This window comes from Oryctolagus cuniculus, chromosome 3 (genome assembly GCF_964237555.1).
Source record: "Oryctolagus cuniculus chromosome 3, mOryCun1.1, whole genome shotgun sequence".
NCBI classification, from domain to species: Eukaryota; Metazoa; Chordata; class Mammalia; order Lagomorpha; family Leporidae; genus Oryctolagus; species Oryctolagus cuniculus.
The window spans coordinates 11948251-11970721 of record NC_091434.1 but is presented as its reverse complement, the minus strand read 5'-3'; the positions used below and the strand labels follow the sequence as shown (position 1 = coordinate 11970721).

At 40.4% G+C, this 22471-nt stretch overlaps 2 protein-coding genes across 11 annotated transcripts in view; one reads left to right on the top strand and one right to left on the bottom strand.

Moving 5' to 3' along the window:
* The window catches only part of RHBDD1 (rhomboid domain containing 1), a 230045-nt gene extending 216045 nt beyond the window's left edge, over nt 1-14000 (top strand). For 2 of the 6 annotated variants that reach the window (XR_011387078.1, XR_011387077.1), the window contains one exon: nt 7138-14000. The gene's annotated coding sequence lies outside the window, so the exon portion shown is untranslated. The remainder of the gene's footprint in view (nt 1-7137) is intronic. The other 4 variants (XR_011387073.1, XR_011387076.1, XR_011387075.1 and 1 more) reach the window with 4 other exon arrangements.
* COL4A4 (collagen type IV alpha 4 chain) overlaps nt 1-22471 on the bottom strand; it is a 180366-nt gene that overhangs the window by 41155 nt on the left and 116740 nt on the right. For all 5 annotated transcript variants that reach the window (XM_070070110.1, XM_070070109.1, XM_070070107.1 and 2 more), the window contains 11 exons: nt 22136-22242; nt 19904-20087; nt 17883-17951; nt 15726-15833; nt 14755-14973; nt 13380-13541; nt 6480-6650; nt 5443-5586; nt 3547-3654; nt 2546-2727; nt 1928-1991 (listed from right to left, as the gene is read on the bottom strand). In XM_070070110.1, coding sequence (XP_069926211.1) covers nt 1928-1991; nt 2546-2727; nt 3547-3654; nt 5443-5586; nt 6480-6650; nt 13380-13541; nt 14755-14973; nt 15726-15833; nt 17883-17951; nt 19904-20087; nt 22136-22242 — 1518 coding nt within the window. The remainder of the gene's footprint in view (nt 1-1927; nt 1992-2545; nt 2728-3546; nt 3655-5442; nt 5587-6479; nt 6651-13379; nt 13542-14754; nt 14974-15725; nt 15834-17882; nt 17952-19903; nt 20088-22135; nt 22243-22471) is intronic.

Sequence of the window (22471 nt, the reverse complement as noted above, 5' to 3'; positions counted from 1 at the left end):
TTTATAGTCCTCTTCCACCACTCCCAACTCTGCTACCCATACGCCGAGTACGCTGCTCTCCTCCAATCAGGAGCAGGTCCTACAGTTCATTGGTTGAACTGGAGGCAGCTGTGTAGACGCTGTTTCTCCCTTCTCAGCGCCATATTGTGGGAGAGCAGATGCATAGAATAAGTCTTAATTCCAGTAACTTAGTCTAGTCCGAGTTGCTCCCCACAGAGATCTTCACTGGATCTACTGCTGCCATCACATTTCAAGCTTTCCTACGGCACAGCTCAGCTCAGTGTCCTTGTAAAAATAAAATCACAAAGGCACACTTCATTGATGACTTGGCCAGGGACAGCACATAGATAGGACTGCCGTTGTACCATGGTGCTGTGTAACAATGCTATAGGAGGCATCCACGTACAAGGACCTGGTATTCAGGAAAGTTAAAAAAAAAAAAAAAAAGAGCCTGGAGAGCAGTGAGAAGCCCTGGGTCGGCTAAAGGCCAAGTTTCTTTAGCCTTACAGACTTGCAGAGCCACGTTGCCTCTCTGGGGGTCCCATGAACCATCTCATACCCTCAGTCCCTTGAGTGCATTACATTGCAAACATGGCCCAATAGAAGTACAAACGAAATCTAAGAGAGGTAAAAGTACTATAAAAATTTATAACAAAGTAGAAGGGGAGTGAGTTCTGAATTCTAAAGCTATAAAATATCAAGATCCAATGTGAAGATGCCCCCATTTGTAAATATTTCTGAAGAAGAGATCCAGATGATTCTTTCTGAATAACTAAGCAAAAACTGTTTCCTTACAGTGATTATCACAATATTGATAGAGTAACTCTCCAAGTGTAAGCATGGATCACTGGTGGCAAGTGAGAAGATTTAAGGTGGTACATTCATCAGTGTTTTATATTTGAATATTATTAAAATTAAAATTATTAAAGTGTAACAGCACATGCAATCTGTGGATTCCCAGGTGGTTGAGGTTAAGACTACAATTTAAAAAGTAAATCATTTTAAAGTAGATTTGAGGAAACTATTAATCCAGTGGCATATTAAGAGAGTGAAAATATAAAAGGTTTTATGTAAACATTGCAATATAAGATATCCTTATTTTTGTTTACTTGTTTATCTGGATGAAGGTTAATGAAACTTCCCTTTCCATATGAATGTTTTTAACCTTTGGTTGACTTCCCATTTTGATTTCTTTGAAAACCTGATAGATGTAGCATGACAGTTCTGTTACAAGGCTACATTGTTCTTGGCACTCACTGGACAAAAGCCTGTGGGACCACATCTAGTGGACACGTTATTTTGTTAATAAAATTTTACTGGAAAACAGCCACCCCCTTTGCTTACAAATGCTACAAAAACACAGCTGAGCAGTTGTGACTGAGACCACACAGCCCACAAAGGTGAAGATTTCTATGATCTGATCCTTCACTGAAACAAATTGCTTACTTTTGGCTTATGGCAAAAATAATCCAATTGTAAATTAAATCTGGCTAGGGAATTCTTAAGTGAATTCTTAATACATGGGGTCAAGTCTGGCTTTGGCCTCCATGTCCTGTGATTCTGGTAATTAGCACTGTGCCTGTGGAGTTCTTAGAAGTGATACTGGTTCCTGTGGGACATGAGGCTTATAAGCCAAGGTGAACACTGTCACCAGTGTGGATCTAGTCTCCTTGCACCTGAGTCGTGACTGGTGGGGCTGCAGTCACTATGGGTAGCTCTAAGGACTCCCACTGAGGAGTAAGACCTGATGAGTGCATGGGAACCACTTGGATCTTGAATAATTCACTGTCTACTGGGGTCTCAGAAAAGTCTCTTGGGTGTTGCAGTTGTTATCGTTTGTTTATCATGCAAAACATGCTCACTCACAACGTTACAAGAATCCAGGACTATGAGTTTGACAGAGAGCTGCTTTATTTTCAAACCATACCTTTAGGTCCTCTTGCACCATCGAGTCCTGAAAATCCAGGAGGACCTGGGGAACCTGGCTCACCCTGACAGTTGAATAAAACAGAAGTGAGACCCAAATTAGATTTCCAATACTAACAGCACAAGCATGACATGACCCAATAATAATTTATGTGACCAACTTGGCTTTTATAATCTGCAGTATAGTAAAGAAAACTGGAAATATATTGCAAGCATAATACTACAAGTGTCAGGCTTGTAAGAGCTGATAAAAATCTGGATTTAGAACTGTCAATACCAACAGGCTGCATCCCATTCTCTGCAAATGGATGCAAAAACAATAATGGTATTATAGAACTCAAATTAGAAATCAAATCACACTAAAAACCTTAAAAATCCATTTTATTCCAAAAGATATATAGTAAGTCATAGTTTGTTCAGAAGGGTGATGAAGGCTACTACATTTATTGTGTCTCCTGGCTTCTCAAGGGGTATTTTACTCATCATTGTAAGACCAGACATATTTAAATAAAAATCTGTGACATCTGAAATTGGATCAGAGGGTAAATGATGGCTCTTTATAGGTATCCTAAGAGCAGAAGAACTGCATTGTCTCTTCCCTTACACAGGAATCCCTTACCTGGTCTCCTGGAAATCCTGGAAAACCAATGATTCCTCTTGGCCCTGGTGAGCCTGGCGGGCCAGGGGGACCAGGCAACCCTGGTTGTCCATTTCTGCCAGGCTCCCCTCTGTGGAATCCAGGAGGTCCATGTCTTCCTGGTTCTCCTCTTCTTCCTTGCATCCCAGGACTTCCTTTATCACCTGATGAGGTTGGAAGTATTACAAACCCCATGGCAGAAATCTTGAACTAGGCAACAGTCATGAGGAGGGATTTGATCTTGCTTTTAAGAGAGGAAGCCATAGGTAGTAGGGATCCTGAGTCTTGCCCCCAAGTCACATCACAATAGTCTTTGGTTTCAGTGGTCTCATTATAAAAATTGCTGACTCAGGACAATCAGAGGGAGAAGGGCAAATGTAGGCTCATTTGCTTCAACACACTCATTTTACAAATGAGGACACAGGGAAGCTACACAGTGTGTCTCCCAATAGCCAGTTAAGGAGAGAGCCAAGAAAAAACCCAGCTTTCATGCAGATTAAGTCTAAATTTATTGTATTAGAGAATACATATGTGGTTGCTAAAATTCTTGCTATGCTATGCTTCTGAGGACCAGCAACAGGGAGTTCTTGTTGGAAAGGCCCTGGTCACTCCAGACCCAGATCCAGAATCTTCGTTTTGACAAGATGCCTAGGTGATTCTTATGCACACCATCATTTAAGGGGACTTGGTCAAAATGACTTGGATATTCGTTTAAACACCAACTTCTAAAAGCAGATTTCCTTTAAACCTACAACTAGTATTTGAAATGTATCTCAAGGTTGATCCTAGCTTGCAACAAATACATATGAACTTCAGTTTTAGAATGAACAAGCACAAAATGTGCCACAAGGTTCATTAGTGTTTGTTTATATCTAAAATGACGTTTCCTAATCTCAGTGTTATTGGGAAAGCTACTTAATACACATGGCATGCTTGAATGATCTGCAAAGTATGAGACATGCTTCAAAACCTTAAATGTGTACCTCTTTCTCCTGGGAATCCACCATCTCCACGCAGTCCAGGTTCCCCAGGTCTCCCCTTCTCAGAAAAGATACCCACTTCTCCTTCATCTCCAGGAGGTCCTCTCATGCCTTTCAATATTAATTGTGCAAGAGCAAAATATGCAAGATTCCTTGGTTACTGCACTTCACTTCCAGTGCACAAAGCCCTGTTCAACCAACCATACTGTACTTGTGTTTACATATCACATAAGAGCAACATCATTGGCTTGCTTTTTGCATTCCCAAGTGGACATGTCCTACTTGTCCAGCCATGGAGTCTGCTGCACTGAGTGCTCAGTAAATTTTTGCTAAATTCAACTGAATGAGTCTCCAATTCTTCAGTGAGTTAAGACAGGTTGAAAAGTTTTGGTTTACATTAATTCCTCTTTATTCTATGAAATTGGAATTGCCCATCTCCTTTGTTTTCTTTACATTAAAAGAATAGACACTTATGTCAATGCGGTTCTCAAGGTAGGAAAGGTATACGGTATCCTGCCTGTTTCTGTGACATTGCTCAGCTATAGCAGGTGCTGAAATCAGTTCATACCAGCTTGGAAAGAGATGTTTGTGAACAATTGAAGATTTTGTTAGCAAGTTGTTAACCCACTGTCCATTTTAAAGAAATGAGAGTATTTGTGCCACGGTAGTAATATTTACACCACAGCAATCAAACACTACAAATCAGGGCACTTAAAAATGTTAGAGAGCTAGTTTGCTAGTACATCACTGGCATGGATCCCATTTTTAAATTCTAGTGGGATAATTGTATAACATTACAGCAAGGCAGACATCACTATCTAAGCTAGCTGAGACTGACTCTGATTCCTTGAGTCTACATAAATAATTTATAAGCCAGCAAAACAAAAAAATAAGAGCAGAATCAATCAACTAAGGAGAAAAGATAATTTGAGTTAAATATGAGGCTGTTTTCCCAAAGAGCTTTTAGGACAAAAATGTTTCTAAAAATTGTCAAGCACGTGTTCTCAACCCTGGAAAAGAAATGTCACTGTCACTCACTGTGGGGTCAGGTCTCAGAAATAAAGGTGAACATTTAGCATGGTTGGACACTGGACCTTTAAGTGGTTTTGAAAGCTTTCAGTTTTATAGTAATGAAAATTCTTTCTTTAACTGAAGCTTTGGGAAAGCCCTATTCATGGTGCAGCTAAACTCTTTCTAGTGCAGAGATCAGAACACAACAGCTCTGGGGCCAGATCCTGGTGGCTGCCACTTGTACAGCCATGAGCTATGAATGGTTTTCATAATTTTCAATGGCTGGAAACATCTCAAAGCATTGCACATAAAACTCAAAACACAAAATAATTTGTCTCATGTGAACATGACAGAAAATCCAGACTTCAGTGTCCATTAATATAAAATGCTATTGAAAATTTTTGTTTTATGTTTGTTTCTGTGCTTTGTTTATGGCTGCTTTCATGCTACAAGAGTTCAGTAGAGTTATTGTGACAGAGACCACAGGAACTGCAAAGCCTGAAATATTTACTATCAGCTCTTTACAAAAAAGTTTAATTGAAACAGGGGTTGGGGATGGAGGCATTTCCTGTGTCTCCCTCCCAAAAAGGGACCAAGTTTTCTGAAAGCCAAAAGGCTATAAATCAATGCATTAAGGAACACCTGTGAATTGATACCTATTAACAGGGCAATTAATTCACTTACCATTATTATGTATAATAAGATTGAGAAGTAAGGAAAATGAATTTTGAATAAAACTCTAAAACTAAAAACAAAACTATGAAATTGAAAAGGAAGAGGGATCCTAGTTGTAGAACAGTCCCTTTTTTCCAAAGTTCAGATCTACAGGTTCTGATCAACACTAAAAACAAACACACATCTCATCACCATGTGGCACCATGTGCTTACCTTTAGCACCTCTTGCGCCCTGATATCCCAGACCACCAGGTAAACCCTTCTCTCCAATTTCTCCCTTTCTGCCTGGTGGTCCCTCTGGTCCTGGCCTTCCTCTTTCTCCAGGAAAACCTCTAAAACCAGGCAGCCCCTGGAGTCCTGATAAAATGAGAAAATACATTTTTAGGAAAACATTTTAAGGACTGGTAGAGTTCTTTTATCTGTGTTCCCTGCCATCGACTTACAGATGTAAAGTCCCACCTAGCTCTGAGTTTGTACTGAAAATATACAGCAGGTATCACCTGCATTTTATTTAATAAAAGTGCTCTCCCACCCAGTCCTGGCTTCCACTCTATAGACCTTCAGTATAGGCCCTGGTATTTCTGAATTCTGATGCCTTCATGCTAAAAGAGGACTGGAGTAGATACTAGAGCAGTGAGCCATCCAAGCTGAAAGTCAATATCCCTGACCCTAGGGCATAGGTGAAACCCAGTCCTCTTAGCAGAAGGATTTAAGGGCCCTATGGACCCAACTTACCCAACCCCCTCTTTCCATTCACCTACTCCAGAACATTCTGCCATTGGAAATAAAGGAGAGGACAAGAACAAGGGAGAAAGACTAAAGTAGCAAGTTCTATGGGTATAGTCATATACAACAGGCTTCACTAGATGGTGTTTAGGTTTATTAAATGGTAGGGAATAATGAAAAAGTGCAACCCACCGGGGCCGGCACCGTGGCTCACTTGGTTAATCCTCCACCTGCGGCACTGGCATCCCATATGGACACCGGGTTCTAGTCCCAGTTGCTCCTCTTCCAGTCCAGCTCTCTGCTGTGGCCTGGGAAGGCAGTGGAGGATGGCCCAAGTGCTTGGGCCCTGCACCCACATGAGAGACCAGGAGGAAGCACCTGGCTCCTGGCTTCAGATAGGTGTAGCTCCGGCTGTAGTGGCCATTTTGGGGAGTGGACCAACGGAAGGAAGACCTTTCTCTCTATCTCTCTTTCTCACTGTCTAACTCTATCTGTCAAATAAAAAAAAAAAAAGGGCAACCCACCTTTTGGACCTGGAAAGCCAGGTAGTCCATCTTCCCCCAAAGGGCCTGGGATTCCTGGGGAGCCTGGGGGTCCATCTGCCCCTGGCCGTCCTGGGAGTCCAGGGAGGCCCTTCATTCCAGCTGGTCCAAGAGGTCCCATATCTCCTTGTGGCCCTTTCCAACCTGGGACACCTGAGAGAAACCACAGTGACAATATCAACAAGAGCAACAAGGGTGTGGGAAGACTCAACACTGGCTTCACACACAGTCAGGAAAAGCTCTCTTGGTAGCCTAGATTATGTATCTACGACCCATTAAACAAACATAAAACACTATTGATTGACTAAAATAACAGTAGCAACTTAACACCTAAGAAAATATTTTTTTGGATGCCATAGAAAGAAAAGCAGATCATCTGAATAAATATATCCCAGGAGGAAATATCAAGATTATAAAGATATTTTTGATTTAAAAAAGGCTTAGAGGCGAAGGACACAAATCTTCTTTCTTGAGTGAGAAAGACTAAAAGAAGAAAACTTTCCCAGCACTTTCTGAGGCTCTGGCCAAGAGAACCTCAGCCAGGCCATTAACTGTGATGAAAGAATTGTAGGATTATTGGTACTCAAAATAGAGTTGTAGAGGCAAGTTTTGTCCCAATCTTGTTTTGACTTTTTTCCAGTGGCCATATTCCTGCCTAAGGATAAAAGCAATCATATTTGAATAGCAGAGTCGACAATCTGAATGGTGGAATGAAGATCATATTGGAAATAGCCCTGCTATGGTGTGAATGTACTTCCTACGTGGACCCTACCTCTACCATCCTGTTCATATGTTGAAATGATCATCAGGTGCCATCTATGAGGCATGATTCCTCACCAGACACCAGACCATCTGGAGCCTTGATCTTGGACGTCCCAGCCTCCTGAGCTGTAAGAAGTGCCTTTCTGTATGTGTGTATGTATTATGTATGTATGTGTCTTGTAATTACAACATTAGGAACACGGTAATTATTCCCACTAATTCTGCCCTTCTATCCACTCTCCCATCCCTCTTCTTCCCTCTCCTGTTCCCTATCCTGTTTTTCACTAAGATCTATTTTCATTTAAATTTATATGCAGAGGACTAACTTTATTCTAGGTAGAGTGTTCAATGCTTAGTCTGAGAAAGAAAAAGAAAGAAAGAAAAAAAAAACTGTTCCTCAACAGTCCAGATAAGGGCAGTTCAAAGTTATTGCATCTCAAAGGTAATCTTCCTTTTTTCCCCCTTCTTCTTTTCCCTTCATTCCTCCCCCTTCTTTCCTTTTAGAAACTTAATTATCTTTAAAGAAGAACCCAAGAATGATATATCTTTTACAAGCTCTTAGACATAACTATGAGACATAAGAATATCCTCCACTTAACACACTAAAAGGAAGTAATCCTTGAGAACAAGTGTTACTATTAAGTCTCATAATACAACTCTTTGGGGACAGATATTTTGCATGGGAAGTTACTGCACAATGACTCTTGTTGTTTATTTAACAACTAACACTTATATATGATGTCACTGATCACCCAAGGCTCTTGACATGAGCTGCCGAGGTTATGGAAGCCTTTTGGATCCACTAGCTCGATAAGGCCATAAGCAAAGTGGAAGGTCTCTACTGCCTTCAGAGAAAAGTACATCCTTCTTTGGTGGCCACTTTTTCCACTGGAGTCTCACCCACAGAGGTCTTTTATGTAGAACATGTTTTTGCCACAGTGTCTTGGTTTTCCATGCCTGAAATGCTCCCCTGGGCTTTCCAACCAGACCAGAATGCCTAAAGGGCTGATTCTGAGGTTGGAGTGCTACTTAAAGTGATTGTCATACATGAGTCTGCTCTCATGTTGGAGCATTTCACTCCTTTTTAATTCTATTATTATTTCCACACACTTAGTCATATTTATATGATCACTTGAACACTTGATCCTATCTATATGGTCACTTGACCACTTAATCCCATCCATTTGATCTCTATAATAATTAATCTGCTATTTTTACCAGCCAGCAAAAGGGAATTTGAGGTCCCATATCAAGTTTTTAAACTGTACCCTTATAAGTGATTCATAGGAATATATGCAGAACTATACTGATAAGCAGTTACAAACTTCATACATTTCACAATTACAACTTTAGGATCTTTTTACTTCTTCCTACTGTGCCCACCCTCCACTCACATTCCCATCCCCCTTCCTCTTTGCTTTCTTATTCTCACTCTTATTTTTTACTAAGATATATTTTCAATTAACTTTATACACATCTGGTTAACTATGTTAAGGAAAGAGTTCAATGATTAGTATGAAAGAAAAAAGATAAAGAAGATATGATAAACAAAAAGAAAAACAAAAATAAAAAATAAAAAGCTGTTCCTCAACAATCAAGATAAGGGATGTTCAAAGTCATTGCTTCTCAAAGTGTCAATTTCATTTCTACAGGTTGCCTTTTAGGTGCCCTATTAGTTATCACAGGTCAGGGAGAACATGTAGAATTTGTCCCTTTGGAAGTGGCTTATTTAACTAAGTATAATGCTTTCCAGATTCATCCATTTTGTTGCAAATGATTGGATTTCATTTTTTTTTTTTACTGCTGTATAGTATCCCATGGTGTACATATCACATGATTTCTTTATCCAGTCTTCAGCTGATGGGCATTTGGGTTGACTCCATGTCTTTGCTATTGTGAATTGAGCTGCAGTAAAAATGGAGGTGCAGGTAGCTCTTTCATATGCTGCCTTAAGGGCTGATTCTGAGGCCAGAGTGCTGTTTAGTACATCTGCCATTCTATGGGTCTGCTGTATATCTCACTTCCCATGTTGGATCATTCTCTCCCTTTTTTATTCTATCAGCTAGTATTTGCAGATGCTATTCTTGTTTATGTGATCCCTTTGGTTCTTAGTCCTATCATTATGATCAATTGTGAACAGAAATTGATCACTGGGACGAGTGAGATGGCATTGGTACATGCCACCTTGATGGGATTGAATTGGAATCCCCTGGTATGTTTCTAACTCTACCGTTTGAGGTAAGTCAGCTTGAGCATGTCCCGAATTGCACATCTCTTCCCTCTCTTATTCCCACTCTTATATTTAACAGTGATCACTTTTCAGTTAAGTTTCAGCACTTAAGAAGAATTGTGTATTGATTACAGTATTCAACCAAAAGTATTAAGTAGAACAAAAAAATACTAAGAAGATTAACATATTAAGTTGCTCATCAACAGTCAGGGTGAGGACTGATCAAGTCACTGTTTCTCATAGTGTTCAGTTCACTTTAACAGGTTTTCTTTTTGGTGCTCAGTTAGTTGTCACCTATCAGGGAGAACAATTGGTATTTGTCCCTTTGGGATTGGCCTATTTCACTCAGCATAATGTTTTCCAAATTCCTAACAGGGATCACTTTTCAGTTAAAATTTAAACACCTAAGAATAATTGTGTGTTAATTACAGAGTTCAACCAATGGTACTAGAACAAAAAAAATACTAAAATGGATAAAGTATTACATTGTACATCAACCGTCAGGACAAGAGCTGATCAAGTCACTGTTTCTCACAGTGTCCATTTCACTTCAGCAGGTTTCCCCTTTGGTGCTCAGTTAGTTGTTGCCGATCAGGGAGAACATATGATATTTGTCCCTTTGGAACTGGCTTAATTCACTCAGCATGTGTTTCCTGTAGGCAGCAAATAGATGGGTTTTGTTTTTAATTCATTCAGCCAGTCTGTGTCTTTTAGCTGGAGAGTTGAAGTCATTTACAATCAGGGTAAAAATTGTGAAGTAACAACTTTGCCCTGCTGTTTTTCCAATAGGAGTCCTATTTTTTACTTTGGGTTTCCTTTTTACTTTTACTGGGTGATTTTCTGTCTTCACCTTCTTTTGTATTGATGTCCCTCTTTCTGTGTATCTGTATGTAGCACATCCTTGAGCATCTTTTGTAGGGCTGGGTGGGTAGTGACAAATTCTTTCAATTTCTGTTTGTTATGGGAGGTCTTTGTTTCACCTTAATTCTTTTATGAGAGTTTTGCAGAATACAGTATTCTGGTTTGACAGTTTTTTTCTCTTAAGACTTGGACTCTATATCACCATTCTCTCCTAGCCTGTGGGGTTTCTGATGGGAAGTCCTCTGTGAGTCTAATTGGGTTTCCTCTGAGTGTAATCTGAGATTTCTCTTGTGCATATTTTAGAGTCGTTTCTTTATGTTTTACTATGGAGAGTTTTACTACAAAATGTCTATTGGGAATTCTATGTGCTTCTTGTACTTGGATGACACTTTCTTTCTCCAAATTTCAGAGGTTTTCTGTTATTACTTCATTACAAAGCCTTCTAATCTTTTCTCTCTTCCACATCTTCAGGAACTCCTACGACTCAAATGTTGGGTCTTTTGATAGTATCTTGTAGATCTCCAACAGTGTTTTTTAGTTTTCTAATTTCTTCTACTTGTTTTTGGTCTGACTATAAAATTTCTAGAGATTTGTCTTCTAGTTTGGACATTCTTTCTTCTTCCTCACCTACTCTGTTTTTAAGACTTTCCACTGCATTTTTATTTGACCTATTGAATTCTTCATTTCTATTATTTCATTCTTATTTCTCTTTAACATCTGAATTTCATGGGAAAAATTTTCATACATATTATGTATATTTTTCTTTAGTTCATGAATTTGTTTCTGATTGCTTTTAAGTAATTCAATGATTAGTTTTCTGAATTCCATTTCTGGCATTTCCTCAATCCCTTCATCCTCACTTTATTTTTTTTTTAAATATTTACTTTTTATTTGAAAGTCAGAGTTACACAGAGAGATGAGAGGCAGAGAGAGAGAGAGAGAGAGAGATCTTACATCCACTGGTTCACTCCTCAGATGGCTGCAATGGCTGGAGCTATGCCCATCTGAAGCCAGGAGCCAGGAGGTTCTTCTGGTACTCCCACGTGGGTGCAGGGGCCCAAGCACTTGGGCCATCTTCCACTGCTTTCCCATGCCATAGCAGAAAGTTGGGTAGGAAGTGGAGCAGCCAGGACTTGAACCAGTGCCCTTATGGGATGCTGGCACTTCAGGTGGCAGCTTTACCCGCTAAGCCACAGTACAGGCCCCCATCCTCACCTTCTAATATTGAAATGTTGTGGTGTTCCTTTGGGAGGCTCATAGTGTCTTCCTTATTCTTATTTAAATTTTTTCCTTTGTCTTTCAACATTTATGTATGTTTTTATTGTCTTGTGCTTTTATTCATTCTGTGTCTCTGTGGCTTAGTGGGATGCCTATGCTTTCAGTGAATACCATATGGTGTGTGCTGGGTGTGGCCAGGGTGCTCTGTTCAGTATTCCAGGATGGAGCAAGTATCCAAGGTAAGACCCCCTTGGGCTTGGTAGCTCTCTTCTGGTTATCTGGATGGAGGAGAATGGCCACCTCTGTTGGTGTGACCTGCCCTTCTCCTCACAGCTATAGTACACCCTGGTGTCAGTCCCTGGTGTGCCCAGCACTCATTTGCACTGCTTGATCTGTGGAGTCTTTCCTGTGATGTTCGTTCCTCTGTTACGAGCTGCTATAGGTAACCAAGGAGCTTGGGTGGTGCCGGAAGTGCTCTGTAGTTGCTCAGGGCCTAGCCACACTTTGCCTCCTCTTATCAGTGACTGTTTTCTCAGACTCAGATCCCAGGGTGGGTTTTTTCACTGGTTAGGTCTGTGGATCATGGGTGCACAGATCCCCACCCACTGGAGTCCTCACTGCTCTATGGTTGTGCTCAGGTAGATTTCCAAGGGGGGCTTCCCCTCCCCTCCTGTTGCTGGGAAACTGGTGCAGTACAGCTGGTGGGCTATAGCTTGTGTGGATAGGGAAGAAATTCTTCTGAATTGTTGTGGCCCTCGCTGTTTGGGTGGTGGGTGAGGCATCCCCCACTATTGTGGGGCACATGCATGTGAGGTGGGAATCTCAGCCACCTGCCTGTGCACCGCCCCCTACCCCCCAAAAAAAAGAAAAAAAAATGACTGGGGGGAAGGCAAGAGAGGTGCTATCTATCTATCTATCTATCTATCTATCTATCTATCTATCTATCTTCTCTTCCTGTATGCTGTCCCAAGGGGCTCACATGGAACTTCAAAAGCATTTCACCAAACTCTCCCTCCTGCTGCTATCTGCAGCACCATGGGCCTGTGGATTCCCCTCTCACCTGGTCTGCCAGGGCCAGCTTTCTCCTTCCCATGGCTAAGTGACTGCTGTTTTTTTGATGTGTAGTTGCTCTTTCGGTATGGACCTGGACTATCTCTATTGTTTTTGCTGGGTTTCCTACTGCAGATTTCCCATGGTTTTACCTTAGGCATGTACTTTCTCCCCTTTTTAAATATTTATGTTGCCCTGCATGAGTCGGACCATCCTGTCACTATTCTGCCATCTTGGAACCTTTGCCTTTCTGTTTATAAATTGCCTAGTCTTTTGTAAGAGCAACCCAAATGGACTAAGACAGTCATTTAATACTTTGTGCTGAGAGACGCCTTCATAGATCTCTCTCACTCCTACCTGACTTTGCTGGGTATGCCAAGAATGCAAGGTCCTAATGCTTTTCACCAGGCTATTTCTCAAGGTTGTACTTATAATGAATGATTTTGACAGATGATATAGTGCCTCCCCCCAAATATAAGGCAGGCTTCTTGCAGGCTGCTGTAAACTTCCAGTTTACAGTTCAGTGCTCCTCCCAGAGAATGCAACCCAACGCACCAGTGACACCCAGCGAGCTCCACTTACGTCACCCCCATGGAACTTACATGCCATGAGGAAATGACACAAACCAACAAGGAACTGATGGGAACAAAGTCCTTTGTCTCTGACCTAGGACTCTTGCTTCTGCCAGCATCCTGGGGAAAGCAAGAGGTGAGCTCTCTGCAGGTGAGGTCAACTCCAGAGCCTTCCCAGTTGTCACTTACCTGGACTGCCTGGAGCACCGGGGAGACCTGGTTGTCCTGGAATCCCTGGAGTGCCTCTTTCACAGGAATGGCCAGGTATTCCTGGGACCCCTGGAAATCCAGTTCTACCTTCTCTGCCTTTGGGACCCTTGAGCCCCGGCAATCCTGGAAGGCCAGCTGCCCCTGAAAGGATACAAGCTTTCCAAGACACTCATGGTATAAAGCTGTGCAGACGCCTACAGCAAGTGATTCATGCATATCAATACTGGAAGTAAATATTGTGATACTGACTTAGGGCTCAAATGAGTTAAATCTCTGAATGAGTTTTTTCTTTTTTTAATCATACATCTAGTGAGCTCCAGATGAATGGAAAATATCTCAAATTGCTAAGTTCCTTGAGAAGGTTATGTGGATTACAAAGAAGTTTTCTGTGCAAATAAGAAACCTGATTTTAATTAACCTCTAATATTGTAACAGGCCTTACACCAAATTTTAACGATATTGGCAAATTTGTTTGTACTGTATGAATCCACATTTTGTAAGAGATTTCATCATTTGCACTCTCAAATTTCTGTTTGTTGGAAAGACAGCGTCATAATCTTCAGAAGGAAAAATAAATCTTCCATAATTAATTCTACATCGTAATCTAAGAACCTATTTTATTTTTTCATTTTTCATGTACTTTGTTTTGTATGTTTACATTTTCAAAATAGTAATTACAATGCACAATTTCTGAATTATTTAACATTGCATGTTAATCTATAGATAATCTTTATGTATTGTCATCTTTACAAGTATGTAAAAAGTATTCCGGTGTTTGTGTGTGTGTGTTACTTAACTCTGTATTATTTCCAATTTTTCCTCTGCTGGAGATATTACTCCAACATTATTTTCCTATCTATAATATTTTTCTCCTGCCAACCACTTCCCTTAGTACATTTTGCAAGTGAAACAGTGGGATAACTTGGGTCAAAATTATTTTTATTGACTTGCATATGTGTTATCTTGTTACTTCCCATGTTGTTGTGTAACTGAATGTGAATATCTGGACTTACAAGTTGCCATGTAAGATCCTTGAGCAAAGTTGGTACCAGGACACCGTGCAGATACCAAAATCTGAGGATTTAAGTCCCTCAAATAAAATGGCCTATAATTTGCATACAACTTATGTACATCATCCTATATAACTTAAATCATCTGTATATTACTTATAATATACATATAATATACTTATAATATACATATAATATAAATACTATGTAAATAGTTGTGATACTGTGCTATCTATGAATAATGACAAGAAAAAATCTGTGCATGATCAGTACAGGTGTAATTTTTTTAAAGCATATTTTTGATCCAATGTTGGTTGAATTTGTGGACAGCTGAGCCCTCATACCTTCAGCCCCGGAATGTCCTGGATGACCTTTGGGTCCTTTAGTCCCTGGCTCTCCTGGAAGACCCCTGATTCCTGGGGGGCCTGGGTGACCAAACGCAGAGTCTCCTGGGATTCCTTTCTGACCATTCATGCCAGATGGCCCTGGAGGGCCTGGGGGCCCATCAGGAGAGGACCCCTTTTCACCTCCAAAACCTGGATCTCCCACATCACCACGAAAACCTATTTAACAAAACAAGTTTTTAAGTTGTTACATGTACAGGTATAATGTGTGTGTGTGTGTGTGTGTGTGTATGAATACATTGAGAAAGATCCATTTCTAAAAATTACAGGAATATTACTAAAACTCAGAGCAGCTTAATGAGCAGTGCTATTTTTGCCCCATTTTATACAAAGATAAACTGATGCTTCCCTAATTAAGCTTGCACTCTCTGCTATACATGCTGCCTAGACTGAGCAGTTTGAAGAACATGGTACACTAGTAACAGCTTATAACTTGTACTTCTAGGAAACATAAAGCTATGATAATATTCGAGTTATCACAAGACAGCAAAATGGGCAGGGGTTGTGGGTCAGCAGGTTAAGCTGCTGCTTCGAATGCCGACACCCCATATTGGAGTGCCTGAGATAGAGTCTTGCCTCCACCTCTGCTCCAGCTTTGAGCACACTGGGAGGCAGTAGGTGATAACTCAAGTACTTTGATCCCTGCCACTCATGCCAGAAACCTGGATGGAAGTCCTGGCTTCTGGCTTAGTTCTGGCCCAGAACTGGCTGTTGTAGATACTTGGAGAATGAACCAGCAGATGGAAGATCTCCCTATATGTCTCTCTCTGTCTCTCTCTCTCTTTACCAAAATAAAAACCATTTTCCCAATATGTGAAGATCTCTGGGCTGTTTCCTTATAAAAATTATGCCCTTTCAGAAATATTTTAAAGTGGCTGGTAGTCCCAAAGCAGGAAAAGCATTCCACTTACCGGGTGGACCTGGTATTTCTGACCTTCCTGGAGGGCCACGCCGGCCTTTCTGTCCATCCAAGCATCTCGGCCCAGGAGCACCAGGGAACCCTGGGAACCCTTTCAGACCTACACAATAACAACAAAACCCAGACTCAGTTAAACACAACTCAACTGGGAACAAATGAGATTCAAAAGCAAAGCCCCTGCTGCCTTTTTAGATTATTTCCCTTTTGTGCAAGTAGCAATGCTGCCAATCCTGGTTTACCAGATCATGTTATGAGCATATGCTCTAAATAAATATTTGATGGAGAGTGGTTTTGTCAGGGTCATTTCTCAGAAACCGCATCAGGAAGGATTCTTCCTGAAACCTCTGGCATGTGTACCACCTTCCCACACTAGATCCCAAACACAAATCTGCAAGCTTAGTCTGTCCCTGTAGGAAGGCAAGGGTTCTGGCCAGTTCTGGTCTAACCTGACCAGAAAGCACCAGAGTAGAGGCCAAAATCAATTTCCTGGCTTTGTAGTGAATTTATCTTTGAACACAGTGTTGACTATAAGTACCTACAAAAGGAATTGAGTTCAAAAAACTTGTGATTTTAGGATTTTGTAAATGATGAATCTCAAAGAAGTTACAAATATAAAGTTTGAGGTTTAATTTCCTTGAGAATAAAACCTCTGAAAGTAATCAAGTTTTTTTTATCCAACCATGGCAAGATACCAGTAAAAGTAAAAATGAACAATCAGTAGGCCAGTAATCCTTCATTCTGTTGATATAAAATTGTGCTGCCACACTCTTGCCATTGCCTTGGGAAGGGTGGACTGTATTTTCCTGTCCTTTGACCTGGGGCTCAGTCATGTGACTTGCTTTGGCCAGTGGGATACAAATGACCATTATGCAATCTGAGATGTGAAGTGACCTGTTGAAGCTGAGCCTGCCCTCGTGTATCTCTGCAATCTCATGAAAAGGACACATCCTGACCCCAAAATGGGATGCATGTTGCAGACCCAAATGTAACCTGGAGCCAGAGACTAAGCCAATAGACCACCTCAGATCAGCTGATACTCCACCCACCTGAAGACCCATCAGGAAGAAAAAAGTGCTTTTTGTGACCCACTGAGACTTGAGGTTGTCACACAGCACTAGTGTGATGAAAACTGGTGGTTATCGAAGGCAGTAGAGCGTCCCTCATCATAGAACCTTTAAATGCTTTTGTATTTAGGTAGAACAAGAAAAGTTCCTTGAATAGCTATGCTAGTACTCAATAATGGATACATTTAAGTAAACCCAGAAGAAATAAAAACAAACTGGGCAAAATTCATTCTGTGGATACTGGGTTTAAATCAGCTAAAAACAAGAGATTGATTCAAATGAAGGGGTGGATGAAGCAGTCAGGAACCTAGATGCGTGGCCATTTTTCAGGTCACTTCTGGTGGGAAATTGGTTCTCTTGGAAAGCAGAATAGAGCTAACATATAATCTGTAAGCAAGTGGTCATTTTTCATCAATCTTGGGGCACAGGAGTAGAAAGAAGATATAGGTGTTTTTTTTTATTTTTTATTTTTTTGACAGGCAGAGTTAGGCAGAGAGAGAGAGACAGACAGACAGACAGAAAGGTCTTCCTTCCATTGGTTCACCCCTCAAATGGCTGCTACAGCTGGCGCACTGCACCAATCCGAAGCCAGGAGCCAGGTGCTTCCTCCTGGTCTCCCGTGCGGGTGCAGGGCCCAAGCACTTGGGCCATCCTCCACTGCCTTCTGGACCACAGCAGAGAGCTGGACTGGAAGAGGAGCAACCAGGACAGCACCGGCACCCCAACTAGGACTAGAACCCGGGGTACCGGTGCCGCAGGCAGAGGATTAGCCAAGTGAGCTGCAGTGCCCGCCGAAGATATAGTTTTAAAGCTTTGAAATGGCAAACACTTAATTAATATGTGTTCAAATCAGAGTAAACTTTTTGCATGGAGATTTGAAAAGGCCATCTGGAGTATCTTCAAACTAGTATACTCTAGCCCAACAGTGAATTATGACAAAATTTTCCCCCTAGGCTCATAGTGCTTCAAAACCTTAAAAATAATTCTGGAAATGATCTAATGAGCTGAGGGTTTGCTACTGGTTTATCAGTCTTTCTAATTCTTCTACTATGGAAGTGTGCAACACAGTAACTTATTGATAGTACCTGGAGGTCCATCAAATCCGGGAAGGCCTGGCCTACCGGGGTAGGTTATATTACAAAGAATTGTGTCACCTGGAATTTAAAAAAAAAAAAAAGGTAATATTCACATAACTGATAGGCCAATGTAATGTTACTTTCAAAGACAACTTGCATGAGGACTTTTTCATAATGTTTATGCACAATTACAAGAAAAGACTCTGTATCACTAGATCACTTAACCTGTTTTTATACCAAATTTCTAGATCTTTCCTGAAATCTGAATTTCAATTATCCAGACAGCTACAAAAAAATGGATTTAAGGAAAATGTTGATTCTGAGAAGTATCTGTTCTAATAACCTGGAAAAAATAATGTATGTATGGGCCCATGGACAGCTAACACAATGAATGGCATCAGAAACCTTGGTAAGCCACAAAACAACAGCAAACATCCAACAGTGGCATCAGAAAACATGGCTTCTTGTTTGAATGAAGGGTAATTGTGCACATGAGGAGACTGACCTGGGTATTAGTAAAAGGAAAACACTCTGGGAGTCTGCCAAGGATCCACAGTCTCCTGTGTTTCTAACCACTTGGTAGTATAATTATTAACATCCCCCATTTCAGATGGTGGGGCCAACAAGATTAATGCTTGTGCCTTTACATCTGCATCTCCTAAAACTGTGTTTCTCTTTTATAATGGAAATAATATTAGGGGGTTTCAAAGAGTCTGTGGGGAAAAATGGAATTAAAAGACAAGTTTATTGAGGCAACAGATTGGTGCAGTGGTTAACACGGCCACTTGGGATGCCCGTGCACCATACAGAACCTAGGTTCAAGTCCTGGCTCTGCTTCTGACTCCAGCTTCCCGCTAATGCATCCCCTGAGAGTCCACAGGGAATGACTCAATGACTTAGGTCTTTGCTATTCACATGGGAGACTCATTTTGAGTTCGAGGCTCCTGCCTCAGCCTGACACAGCCTTGCCTAGCTGTTGTGGGCATTTGGGAAGTGAAGCAGCATATTTCTGTGTGTTTTTTTCTGTCTCTCTCTCTCTTTCTCTCTCTCTGCATTTCATATAAATAAATATTTAAAAGGTAAGTTTTAGTTTTATTTGGCTGTTATACCACAATTATAACATCTCCCAGAATAGACTCACTTTCACTTCCATGATTTCATTTGACATCCTGCCATAAAAATACTCAAAATTACCTTTCTGACCCTTCAAGCTATCAATCATGTATAATTTCTTTTTGTAATATGCATTTTTCATGAACTATTTGAAGAGCCATAATGTCTCATGATATACTGCTTTATATGATCTCAAATCAAAGACATATGAGATGAATAAAAATGCTAATATTTTGCTGGGTTCTGGACCATTAATTTACATCTCATCAAATGCTAAGGAATTTGTCTTTCTATGTTGGCAAACCAAATATAAACATTTTACTGTATTCTAAAATTTTACAATGAACAACTTAGCCCAAAGTATACATACTTATTATTAGTCTTAAAAATCTTAAACTTTTTTTCTGCCATCTTCTTAAAAGTCTTTAGCTATAAACCTAAGAGTCACTTTATTGTTTGAAATTTATATAACTGTCATATATGAATATATTTAAAAGTGTTTTCCCTCTAGAATGCTAACAAATTACTTTTCCTGGACAATTTTTTAAATGAAATGATAGATTTTTTTAAAAATTAAAAGATACATCATTACCTCAAGGATTGTGAAAAAGATACTTCAAATAGATATGCAATTTTTAATACAGTCAAATTATATGAGTTGATACTGAGAAATGAATAAAAAGCATTTTGGTATATCAAACAAATAAACAATGACGATATCTTGGCATTTTAAGGATTTGCTTTAAATAATGACTATGCTATATACCTTTTATTTGTTTGAAAATGTTCAACACTTCAATCATGACTGTGGAATTATATTTGGCTGTTATACCACAACTATAACATGTCGCAGAATAGACTCACCTTAACTTCCATGATTTCATTTGATATCCTGCCATAAAAATACTCAAAATTACCTTTCTGACCTTTCAAGCCATCAGGACCCCTCATGCCTGGGTGGCCTGGAGCTCCTGGTTGACCTCTCTCTCCCGATGAACCAGGAAATCCCATGCCAGGAGGCCCCATGACTCCTGCTTCCCCAGGGGGGCCTGGAGGTCCAGGAAACCCTTTACCACCTGGGACTGCATCTTCATGATCCCCCTGGAATGTTTATATCATGAGTTAGTTACCAATCTTTGGAAGTACGCAAATTCAAAATAATCACTATAAACATGAAAACCAAAGGGTCTACAATGACAGGAGACATTTCCTCTGTAGCTAGTGTAATTCAAAACATTCAACATAGATTCTTCCTAATATTTCACAAGTGTGATACATATCTATGATATGGATGTATATGTTATGTATTAAATGTAGAATAAGACACTTTAGGTAGAACCACTCTCTGATATCAAATATAAAATACAGAAATAACTAAATCAAGTGAGGTGATGGGCTTACAAATTGAATATGTTCTTATGTGTTTGAGATTGTTTTCCTGGATTGTTATGAGAAGGTGTGTACATAAATTCTATCACTCCCCATGTCAGTGGGTTAAAGGGCTAGCAAATCATCTCTCCTGTGTGAGAAGTTGGCCTTTGGCTAACTGGTCTCTGGAAACTGATAAAAACTGATAAAAACATCTCCAACATTCCTAAGCAACACAACTTATGGTATGATGGATACCTATTTGCAAAATTTGCATTGGATCTGAGAGAGCTATAAAGGTCTGTGTGGAGTCCTTATTGGGGAAAGCTTGAGTAGTGGCTTCTATAACCAGTAAGTCCCTTGAAGGTCACGCATAACTGTGTTATGGAGATAACAGCTATTATAGGGAATGAGGCTTTGAGGTTAGGGCTGCTCCCACATCTGCCATGTGTGGATCTCAACTTCTTATGTCCCAACTGAATGAATAAGGGCTCTCAAATGCAAGGAATGCCTGACACTGCCCTGCTGACAAGTTGAGGTTCATATTTTCTAGTTTTCTGAGTGTCTTGTGGTTTATGACACACTTGTCTGGGTTGTTTCAATGAACCTAAGAAAACCCCAGTGAGTATTGTGCGAGTATTGTAGAAATTCCTCTCCCATTAAATCTGTAAACACACATTGGTTTTTCAAAATTTGATGAGTCTATTAGGACAATTACTCCTCAGTGACACTGGGTTCTAAACAGTTTCTTAAGTGAAAGAATGAATTAAACAAAGAAGATCATGCCTAAAGCAGAGGTCATCCCTGTATTGGACACCAGCCAAATGGTCAGAAAGGTATACACATCATCAAACCCAACATCCACGTTTCCATCGCTTATTCACATGTATTCTGTCTGAAGGAGTTCCTAAAAATCAGAATGTGGTTCTTCCTTATTTCAACACTCTCAATGTTTCTCTACTAGGCATGGCAGTCTGGTAGATAAAGCATGTTCTTTGGAATAAGAGTGACTGTAGTTTTCATTCCTAGTTAACCTCCTTGATAGATAGGTAACCTTGAGTCCCATGCCCCAAACCTCCACTTCCTTACTGTGCAATTGGAAAGATAACTGCCCTTCCGAAGACTGCCATTCATAAAACACCTAACTCCATTCCTGTGATGTTGCTAAGCTTTCAAAAATAACTTCCCACATCTCAGGTGCTTAAAGTTCCCAAGCATTCGGATCAAGCTCCATACTCTTTGCTTCAGACCTTTATTACCTACTCATGGTTTCCACAGGATACATGTTTGAGAAACAGAAACATCATTTATCAGTAGAATTTGCCATCAGGCATTGCACCAATTTAGTAAACGTGCTCTAGTGCATCCATCCTTACGTGCTACTTCCCCTTAGGTATTTTTTTTAACCAGGAAACAGAATTGAAGTTAGTTATCAGATCCTGTGCTCTGTCATCTGCCTTAGAGTCAATTAAACAGACCTAAAGTCAGCATATCATCAGGGCTTGGCAAGATACAAGAGTTCCAGAATGAATAAATACCATGAGAATGATACAAAGACAGAGGATAGAAAATCTTGCTTTGGCTGAATAGCACTGAGTATTTTAGACCATTTCCATTATGCGATATCTTTAATGAACTTTTGGTAGCAGAGCGCCAAGGGTGACTCTGATTTACAAGATGTTGATACTTTACTGAGTTGAAGCTTGGAAAACTGAGAAGGGGAAAATACTTGTATGACCATATAAGAAAATGAAATTCTATAGCAGAAGAATTATACATACTGGGGGTCCTGGATCCCCCTTTTCTCCACCAAGTCCATCCCAACCATGTGGTCCATGCTGCCCAGGAAATCCTGGTGGCCCATCAGGTCCTCTGTCTCCCTTGTGCCCTGGAAATAGAGTTCAAAAAATATTCAAACTCATATCAGCAGGAGATGAGGTAGAAAGAAACTGGAGACTAAAGTAGGGACAGTAGCCTGGACTCTACTCTGTGTGAGTTGGTAGAGTTTCCCCTGAATACTTCAGTTACCCAAAGTCATACAAGCCATTCCAAAGCCAGAGGGGAAACGTTCTTTCCCTGGGAGGTGGCATCTGGAGGTGCTAGTCACAGAATCTTCC